Here is an 11169-nt window from a genome sequence, read left to right as displayed (position 1 = left end):
TTAATCTCATGGGGCTCCTTACTTGCAGATGTTAAGGACTGTTTATCCTTTCAATGTTCTGTATTCATTTTGGACACTAATCGGTTACCAAAGTGAAACTAATTTAGTTTCCCTGAACATGACGTGTTAAAAAATAAAACTGTATTTTTGTTTTCTTAAAAGCAGTATTATTGAATGATATGATGAATCATATTAAATGAGACATTGGAATAATACAATAATAATCTCATTAAAACATCAATTATGACCCACAATACAGAAGAAAATGCAGCTGTTCTGTAATCTCTAATCCGGAGAGAAAAGTCGGATAGAGAGAGGATGATTTTGTGTTAACAGACAACGTGTGAATAATAAACCTGTTGAATCCACAGAGACCAGATGGAGATGGGAAGCTGGAGGGGCACCTCCAACACGAACGCACTGTACTGAAAGTACAGACACAATCGTATTCATCAGATACACAGCAGCAAGGTGATTATTGTATAAAAAAAACACCTGCTGATCTAAACAGGTGTTGTTATGATTGACAGTGACAGTAAGGAAATAATGAATGAGCTTACTTTAGGAGTGATTGGTAGATGATTGAGAAATAAACTGCGTTTATGCCTTCAAAAGTGTGATCTTAGGTTCAAATTATTTTTTTCGGTCTATTTGCATGTTTGGCAGTGTTTGGTTCTACCCCTTCTGCCTCAGTTTGATTCCCAACCTGTGTGATCATCCACCTCGTCCCCATGAGTCGCTGGTCCCTCGTTACCTCCTTGTTGGTCAGTTTGCCTTTGTACGTGATCTGGAAGCCGTACGTGCCGGCCGCTTGGGAACCGGTAATCAAAAGGCTCTTCATTGAATTTCACAGTCTCTGACTCTGCATTTAAGTCACCTCTCCTTTCTTCACATTGACACAGAAGTTGTATCTCAACTGCATGAAAAACAAACAGATGTACGGTCACAACCGTTCCCTGTGGTCACATCCCAATTCATAATATTTGGCTGGTTTGACAGAAACTCCATCAGCAAGTATTTTCTTGTTAAAATGTGAGGCAACTGCATTTTTAAATTAGGGTTTGAAGAAATGTGTTAAATGAAGTACACTTGTAACATAAGCTAAGGAAATTACATCATGTGACTCAATGCTGTAGCATCGCCTGACATCACAATATCAGTAGAAGTTGCTCAACTTTCTCAATGTTTTGTGAGTCAACCAACAGGATTTAGGCGAAATTAAGATTATCTGCAACCAAAAGTCTTTTTGAAATGAGCTGGACTTCTCTATGTGGCAGCCATGAATGAATTCAATGAAAGAAGGCGATTCAATGCTTTCTTTCTTATCTCTTTCAACAGAGGAGAGACTGGACCATTCTTTACAAAAGGAAAGGAGATAATACCAATCTCAGAGTTCCTTGCAGCAGCAAAATACCAATCCCAGAATTCCTTGCAGCAGCAATGTTTGCACAGATTTAACAATCATTTCCATACAGTTGTGTACTAATGGGATTGTTGTGGAAAGTAACAACCATTTAAATTTAATTCATTTTAAACTATTTAGTTTTGTTCAGCTCGAACCATTCTCCACAAATCCCTTCTGTTAAAAGATACTTTTTTAAACTGCAAAAAGCTTTTGATTTTGTTGAAATAGCATTCATGTTGATTATTGCAATACTATATGAATAAAAAAATAAATCTCCTGAGTAGTTTGCCTTCTTTTGTTGAAGAAGTTTTAACAAACACACTCACTTACAGCATGTGATAAACATTGTTACATTTAAAAACATTACATTTTAGCTTCTCAAGATCAAGTAAGGTTCACAGTTGTCCTGCACACTGGTCCTGGATCTGTCGGTTGATGGAAACCTCAAAGCAAACAGACCATTCTGAAAACCCGCCCTTCCTCAGCTGTCTACACATTCCAGTCTGATTGGCTTAGCTGTTGGCCCGAAGCCCAAAGGGAGTCCCTATAAATGTCCCCACGAGCTGAAACGCAGTCAGAAAGCAAAGACGACTCTGAGGCCTTACACAGACAACAGAATTCACTCTCAAATACTGCAAAGAAAAGCCCCGGAAAATGTGTAAAGGATTAGCAGCTTTGCCCCAAAGCTGCCTGGAAAGGTGAGAGAACAGCATCATCGCTTCACGTTTACCTGTCGTGTCATGTCTAAGTGGATAAATCTGATGATCCGCGACTTAAAAATTAGTAAAGCGATTAGTAAATTAAATTGCATGCGCTCATTCCCTAAGCTATAGTCTCAATCGGAAAGAATTTAAAGGCTTTATCATCATTTTTGTGAATTTTTTCACTTTCTGAAATTAATTTGTAAAGAATCTATTTACAACAGACTTTTTGAACTGAAGAAAAGCTTCCAAACATTTTTTATGCTCACTCATATTTAAAGCGTATTTTGGGTGTATAGTTTGTGCAGATTAGTCAATAGTGTCAGAGAAATCTAAGGTGTTCCTTGCACTCTCAATACTGATGGAAGGACCCACATAACATGTTCACAATCCAGTTATATTTGGTTTTTAAAATGTTTTGCAGTTCAGTTTTTGTTTGTCATCAATTACATGGATCTTTTTTTGGAAGTGCAGCGTTTTTTTGCCTTTTGCCTGCTTTTTTTAAAAGACAACATCAAATCTTTTATTGCAAATGACGTTCTAAAATTCGTAAATCAGACAACTGACATACATCTAGTGACTTGTATAAATATATTTTAAATCACATTTATCGCCATGAAGGTCTTGGATAAACATGACTGCATTATTTTTACTTTGGTGTCCAAGAATCACACAAGTGGTCTGCTTTCTGTCATCCAGGGCGAAAGAGATCAAGTCAAAATTGGGCGTTTTGCTGCAGAAGCCGGAAAATGCCATCGACCTCATCATCCCCTACCCAGAGAAGGCTGAGAAGAAGCCCGAGAAGCAGCAGAAGTGAGTCCCTCCCTTTGCCTCCTGTCACAGAGATCAATGTCCGTGGAGGTGGGGAACAAGATAATTGATGGTAAAGAGGCCGCGCAGAGGCCAGAGCAGGCACAAAATGTGTGGATCAATGCACCTTAAACTCGGAAGACACTGACCAGGCTCGGATGTCACTGTTTAATGCTAAAGATCATCAAGACATCCCCTTGAAAAGACTGTTTCAAAAAATGTCTAACCAAATTAGCTATTTTTCGAGCATCTTCCTTTTATTCCCACATTTAGAGGGTAATCAAATGGCAAAGGCCCTTTCGTTGGTTTAGTTGAAACATATTCATGAAATAAGAAAAGCAGCACTTTTTTTTATGGGAAATGATTCCCCATGAGTCTTTGTTCTAGTTCCCCTGGGAGTCATTGTGGTGAAGACCATACACCTCTTTATTACCCTCCTGCCCCAGTAACATGTTGACAATTTACAATGGCCCTTATGTGTCCACATTGTAAAAGCATTTGCATCTCTTTGTTTGGATTTCACTCAGTGTATTATTACTGCAGACATGTTGCACCTTTTTGTCGCTGCGCGATTAAGCTGAAATACACGCTTTTACAAGGTGCCCATTTAACATTTACCTCCACTTATATTTCAAAATCCAACTATGGAGGGCGATTGGTTGTAGGCATAACTCCCAGGCCTGTAATAGTTCCTTACAGGTAATTTTCCAACTCGGAAAAAATATCCCAGCAGATGTGGAAGCAGCCAAATGTCTAAAGGCTCCCCTCGTTTGGAACGGTACATTCACCAGACACATTTCATGGCCAGTGGATGTTTTCCAGACTTAAATCTCTGTGCAGAAATCCAACAAAGCAGAGATCAAAGGATGTGGTCTGGTTTTGGGAAACTCTTTTTGAAACCCTTAAAAAAAAAAAAAAAAGTTCAATAAGAATCAATAATCTACTCAAGAGAAAAAAAGGCTGATTGCATTGAGACATTATTCAAGTGAAACTAGACATACTAAGAGGATAATGGATGCAGTGTATCTTCATCATTTTTCATGACACCCATTTTGGCGGCGGCATAGGTGGACCTTTTTATTTTGGTGCAAAATCTCATGTATAATTTTTAAATACTCATTTACAGTAGTAGTGACATTGTATTTTACATAATATTTGTCAACAGTTGGGATACTTTGAAGCATTTTTTGAGGTCTGAGGTCTGATTGAACGGAGGTATTTTGTTTGCAGGCCTACTCCCGAAGAGGCTGCTCAGTGGCGTGAGGGTCTGGACCGGGTCCTGAACAACAGCTGTAGGTTTGCCCTTTGTTTACTCGTTCCCTTTTGTCTCAATGTGGGACGTGAGACCCCACAATAATCAAGGGGTGTTAAAATTTAATTTAATCGTTAATTTTTTCTTCTCTTCACAATGGTGCCATTCATTTTCACACAAAAATAATCCTCTTTGTTCCAATCCAAAAATAGACACCAAACAACGAGGACACCATTATCTCACACCAGCCAAAGCTTACATCTTCAGCATATAGCAGATGAAACTTTGGCTTAACTTCAACCATTCCAAGAGTAGAAAACACGGCTTCTGAGGTCAGGTGACTTTCTGGTAAACGGGTACGCCTATGACGAGATGCTCTTTAGTTTTGTTGCATGAATAACCAGGTTTTTTAAAACCTCAATATTGGAAGAAAATCTATAAATTCAAGTAAATTGGTACAATGGTACATTTTTAAGAGCAACAATAAGCCAGCAGGACGTTTTTAATGTAAAACTGCAATATACCTACACCTTGCCGTAGATTAGTTAGTGTATCTGTCCATTGAAACAGGTTTAAAGAGACACATTCACACACCATCCGTGGAAAACTGCACAGCATGCATGAAAGTAAGCCAAAGTAATGATTAACTCGAAGTGGTTGGAGGTATTTAGCGGTATGTGTAAACTCTGCTGCTAATAACTCACTTAAGTTGCCCAAGCACATGTTAATACATCCACCCACAGATGTTAGTGAGCAGCTGATGTAGGACTACTGCAGGGAGCAGAATTCCCTCCGTAGAGCTCAATGTGCGGCAAATGACCTTTTGTAAGTGGCTCCTTGTGCACCGCGTGGGGCAAAGAGATGCATGTTCGCGCTGTGTTTACATGCCTGGCAGAGTGTGCATTGTGCGTCTGTGTGTGTGTCCGTCACATTGAGGTCATGTCTGTTATGGTAGAAATCTCCAGGGAGAGCGCTGAATAATTCTGCCAGAGTTGATTTACTGCACGGCTGTTGCAAACTGCTGCGCTGTGATTATTTATCTACGTGAGTTTTTGCATTAGCAGCATTCTTAATGGCTTCACTCTTGATGATTCCTATGAGATACTCGGAGTCATTTCCTCTCTAATAAACTTTAACCCCCCCTCCCTCTTTTGCCTGAAAGTGAACTTGTACAGCCCAATGTAAATATGCGACAGGAAATAAATAAATAATGTATGGATATCCTCTAGCGAAGAACATAGCACTCGTAGGAAAAAATCTTCAGTCCGTACAGTTTTGAATTACTTCATTATGCGGCTTTTTCAACCTGCGGGTCAGTGAAATTAATTACAACGGAAATGAATTCAGCAGACATGGAAGTGGAATATTTTACAACCATGAATGCAAAGAAATATTGAAGCTACAATTTCTGCTGGATGTTGCGCTCTCCTACACAAAGAGACATAAATTGGCATTGTGCGTGCTTTTTGTGTGTCTTTGAACTGAAGGTCTGTCGAAAAAGCTTGCAGCTTGATTGCGACTCGGAGCCATTTTGAACCAAACTAACCATTTAGATTGCAGATAAAAGCCAGAGGCCACAGCAAAGGCCTTATCATCTGTAGCACATGTTCACTCAGACAATGGGACCTTTGCAGGCATTATGTAGAACTACAATGGCCGTCGTTGAAAGGAGAGGTTGTTTCTAGTCTTGTAATGGATCGTTATCTTGGGCTTTTACAACTGTCCAAATGTTCTGTTTCTATTTTGGACAGGTATCTGCCTTTTTTTGTTAATATGAGTCTCACTATTGTTATTTATAAAATGATTTATAAGTCTCAGGATGTTTTCTTCCCTTTATTCTTATAGAAAACATCTCCTTTTTCTTTGTGTTGTTCTAACTGGATTTTCTTTGCAAAAACTAAAACTACAATTTTCCTCTGAAAGAAAAATACCAAACCTCTGTAGCATAAGCTACCGCTCTAACTCTTCATTTAATTTTCCACTACTTCACCTCTCGCGTCTGCAAATCAAGTGATAAAAGCTTTTAGACTTGGAATCTGTAACATAACTGGCTTCATCTATCTGTTAAAATAATGGCTTTTGGGGCCTAAGTGTCTGGTTATGTAAATGTTCTATTTTATTTGAAATGTGATGGATTCATTTGTCAGAGACACAAAGGTGAAAGGCAAAAGTGTCACTGCTATAAAACAGGTGTGACACATTTGAAATCTGACCGAAAAGGGTCAGAACGTTAATGCGTTCTGACAAGCAGAAGTCTTTAATCAATATAATACCTTGAATATAAAGCTCCAATGCTTACATTTATAGCCTCTCCTTCACCCCCCCCTTCCTCACCAGATGGTCTGGCTGCTTTCCGTAGCTTCCTGCAGTCCGAGTTCAGCGACGAGAACATTGAGTTCTGGATGACCTGCGAGGACTTCAAGAAAACCAAGAACCCCGTGAAAATGGCCACCAAGGCCAAGAAGATCTACGAAGACTACATCCAGTCTGAGGGACCCAGAGAGGTCAGAGACTCATCGAAGACACGGACTTCACCAAGTAGTCCACCCACACTCCAAATATGAGCTCTCACTTTAAATCGAGGGTTATTCATCTTGAAAAACTAGCAAGAATACACTAGATTAACATAACCATGAAAGTAACTCGCATAGCTAATCTTGTATTTGTTTTTAAAATGACCAATTTTTGCTTTGAGCAGTGATTTGGAATCACTGAAAACGGTGCCGGCCCTCATTCTCTTGGCAAAGAGGAATTTGTCAGAAGGTGGCAATGAGAAATGTGTTCTTGAGACGCCATTTAAAATCAACCAGTGTAGTCAAAAGAAAGATGAAATGTTGGAGGGAAAGCTGCATGCAGATGAACAACGTGTAGAAAAGAAATACAGGCTCGCTTGAGTTTAAACAGATGAGCTTACAGACAGAGAATGTACTGAGACTCCTCACGCCAGTGATCAGCACATGGACGAGAACATAAATACACTTACACCGTTGGCATGTTTTCAAAAGTAGTCTCTTATTCTAGAGACATGGCTTCTACTCCACTGCATGTTAGAATGAATTAACTTGTTCTGATGTACACTCTGTTATTTACCATAGTTAGTGTATTTTATTGCACAATTACTGTGACTATTATTACTATGAAACTAGTTTTGGTGACCATCAACATGGTCTCTCGCAGGTCCTCTCCAGATAAAAATATCAGGACTTGATTTGTGTTGTTTTCTTCCATCACAGGTGAACATTGATCACTTCACCAAGGACGTGACCCTGAGAAACCTGGTGGATCTCTCCCCGACTACCTTCGACCTGGCCCAGAAGAGGATCTTCGCCCTGATGGAGAAAGACTCCTTTGGTCGCTTCCTTCGCTCTGAGCAGTACCAGCAGCTCCTGGTCTAAGCCAGAGCCCAGTCTGAGGAGACGGGGTGGATGTGGGGCATGGAGGTCTCAAACAGCAGTTGGTTAACCTGACAAAACAAAACACATTTTACCGTATTTGTAATTATTGGCCGTTTTTACAGATCAAGAAACAAAAGGCTTCTTTTCTTTCACAAAGAGGCAAAAAAACGATTTGAAATGACGCTTTCAATGTAACTAAAGTGAAAGGCTGCCTCTTGAAACAGCCCTGCCTCCACAACCAACCGACACAACCCCAAACACATTTCATTCACTCCTTCCAAAATAAGTGCGGCTCTCCAAGAATGACCTCACTCGTCAAATATGGCGATAAAAACCTGATGTATTGTTTTGTGCAAAGTTTGACCCCCTCAACATCCTTTGAGTAAGCTGCAGAATGCAGGGCAGACTTTCTGACAAAAATCCCTACTGTAGGGGCATTTCTGGTCATATTTTCTTACAGAAATCTAGCAACAAGTATATCAATAATAGAAAACCATTGGGAATATTTCTTTCTAATTCTAAATATAACAACAGTTACATCGTTGGCTGTTTGAAATCAATTTAATTTGTTAAATGCTTTCCAGCAAAAATCAAATATTTTGTCATTTGAATAAAAAACATCCTAACAAAGTGGACTCACCTCTAGTATCAGTGCACATGTAATGGTTACCACATAAGTGTTGTTTTGTCTCTTCACACTCACGTAGTCAGTCTTTGATTTTCACCAAACTCCCCATTTTGGATGAATCCCGTTTGGATGTTTCCCATCTTTGAGAATAGTGCAAACTAGTTCAGTGGTGAAGCACCTTGACTTCCACTAAACTGCATGTTGTTAGGTCGGGAAAATCAAGTAGGAGGGAATCAGAGAGAGAAGTGAAAAGAGCAGCGGTTTGAAGAGAAAGGTATTTTTCCCATGTTATGTTACCATGGTTGTATGCAAGCAACCCGAATTAATTAAAGGTCTTATATATACACACCATTTAAAAATAAGGGGGACAGAGCTTGCAAATCAATGCAAATGCTGTTTATTAAGACTTCAAAGACGTTCTAAGTAAAGTAATGGAAGGAAAAAGCCCACCAGTCAGAAAAGTAGACACTGAATAGTGGCAATTGATAAATCTGGCTATATGCACTTTTCACTTATCTTTTATTATATACTTATAACAACAGGTTGTTATTTGCTGAAAGCTGTAAGAACATTGGTTCACCTAACACACTGAGCTGAGGCATGGATGGATGTGACGGTGGATTTGTTGGGTGTGCAATGGTTAAGTTAGGTGTGCACTTTGGTTCAATGTAGCGCTTGTTAAGTGTGATTATATTTACTCTTTAGTGCTTTTTTTAATATAAAACAAAAGCATTATGTATTAACCAACACAATAATATTGTTATCTAGATATTCAGCATTTCACAAGTCCTTATTGGTCCCTATCACACAAATATCCAAAACTACACCATCTAGAGCAGCAGTTGTGACTCACAAATGGGGAAGGGGAAAAAAAACAGTCAAAAAGAATCTGAGGTATTTCAATTTTAAAACAGCTTTGGCAAGAGCCCATTGTGGCACAGATTAGCCAGTCTGGTGTCATAACCCTCACTGTCATGAAAGTCAAGAATCCAGTCACAGGAAAATCAATAAGGACTTTAACAGTGCTGAGTATGCATCTTTTGCTGTAGAATGCATGTAACCTCTGGGGTCCATCATATAAAAAAATATATATATGCATACAACTCCTGAAGATGTATTTATTTTTACGTGTAAATATCAATTATTTAAATGGAACATACGATTATATGAATGGACAACAGGCAAAGATTCTATCCCCAGAATCGTTTCACCTTTTATAAAAGAGGAAACACCTGACTTGTAGTTGTCACTGCATTCGTTCTTTAACTGCATTAAATCCCTCTTCCTAACGCGGGTGTATATATAAAGCACATGACGATTGGCTTTTTAAAACTGCGATGAAAAACTACAATGTAACCAGAAAGCAGGAACAATGAAGATGCCACATAAAAGTTATTTAATGATGAGAAGTATAAAACGTTGTGCCATGTGGAGTTCTTTTAAACACAAGTTCTGTCAACATTTAACTCACAAAACACATCGAAGTCCAACAAATATCTTCAAGTGCATTTCTTTTCTCTTAAAACATTTGCAGAGTCAAATAAAATGTGTTCCAAACTATTCATTGTCCAGGTTTACTTGCAGGCAGTCATCTTACCGCCGCTTGTGAAAATGTTCTAGATTAACAACCAAATGGGGATTCACTCGTAGAACAACAGTTCCAGAGCAATACCAGAGGTCCAAAGATCCATAGGTCACCATTGTCAAAACAAATTGACAAATTCTCAGTTTCATGACTAACTACTTGCAACAATAATGGCATGCTCATCAGCCTGCGTGCTTCAATGGCTAAACGTGGTGAACATGCTTTAGTTTAGCATTATATGAGCATGTTAGCCAGCCAGCCTCACAGATATCTTAGCAGATCTGTGGTTGATGAACAAATTCATTGGCGTACCTGCAGAAATTGTGTTGCAGGTTTGGTATACTCAATCGTCTCAGTGCGTAGGAAGGTGCTGTTTGTAGATTTCTTATGTACCCCCAAAATGGACCAAACAAACACAGGCTTTATTGGTCGGTCAAACTTCACCATTACGCTGTTTTACTCTTATTTTCACTTCACTTCACTTCACCGCTTAAAGGCGGAAGAGCAGAAGGCAATTCCATTAGTTGCAATGTGCAACTCATTGCTGGAATCCAATAATATGTAACTATCAATATTTAATTACCAGGAGATACTTTTAGCTTATACGCTTTAAAGTGCCCCACCAGCAGCCCAACCAGAGCTGCTATAATGGAGTTACATGAACCCCACCAATGGCACATCGATGTATGTCAAATCTTTAGATTTAATAAAATGTTTAAAACAGAGTTTAGGAAATTTGTTTGATAAGAGTTTGGTGGGTGGGGGTCAAATTTTTTTCATAAACCTCCAAGGAAGTCTCTAGAATAGTTCTGGAATTGGCACACAACCAGGTCTGAAAACCGATGGCAATTGGATATCTGTATTTTTCTAGTTCCTTCCCAAGTTAAGTCATTTTTTTAAAGATCAAAGCAGTATGTGGAATGTTTGCCTCTTTAAAAGAGTGAAACACAGAGCAGAAGCAGATGCGGCTGAGGAATGGGCTGCCAACACAAATACTCAGAGGCTTGCATGGAAGAGTCCGTTACTGCCAAACTTCAGAGAAATAGGAAAAGGTCAGATGTCTTTAGTTCTGAAAAGAGGTGGTGACATTTCTGATAAACGGTTTGTTGTGTTGAACCCACTGCTTTTAAATGCCTGGTCACATTATGTCTTCTTGAAAGCTTAAACATAATAAATTGAGATGCAGGAAGATAAAAAACACACAATGCAATTGCAAATATTGTAGTAGTCAACATAATAATCTAATCATTAATCAGATTTAACTTGATGCATGAAATTTCCTCTAAATGTGCCTGATGATGAAGATGAATTATACTGAGATTCCGTTTTCCTGATTTCCATATAATCATTTCTTCTGTCTGTACCAATGAATATCCCTCCAAGCACAAACCGA

The 11169-nt window shown here is 38.9% G+C and overlaps 1 protein-coding gene across 1 annotated transcript; it reads left to right on the top strand.

Annotated features, from left to right (window-relative positions):
- The first annotated feature begins 1919 nt into the window (after positions 1–1919).
- On the top strand, positions 1920–9751 carry rgs5a (regulator of G protein signaling 5a). Its single transcript, XM_040184838.2, has 5 exons — positions 1920–2103; positions 2806–2919; positions 4147–4208; positions 6506–6672; positions 7402–9751. The coding sequence occupies exons 1-5, from the start codon at positions 2060–2062 to the stop codon at positions 7561–7563; spliced, it is 549 nt and encodes a 182-aa protein (XP_040040772.1). The 5' UTR covers positions 1920–2059; the 3' UTR covers positions 7564–9751.
- The last annotated feature ends 1418 nt before the right edge of the window (positions 9752–11169 follow it).

The sequence above is a fragment of the Gasterosteus aculeatus genome, chromosome 8 (assembly GCF_964276395.1).
Source record: "Gasterosteus aculeatus chromosome 8, fGasAcu3.hap1.1, whole genome shotgun sequence".
Classification (NCBI taxonomy): domain Eukaryota; kingdom Metazoa; phylum Chordata; class Actinopteri; order Perciformes; family Gasterosteidae; genus Gasterosteus; species Gasterosteus aculeatus.
The sequence above is the reverse complement of the archived record's forward strand: the minus strand, read 5'-3'. Positions and strand labels throughout refer to the sequence as shown.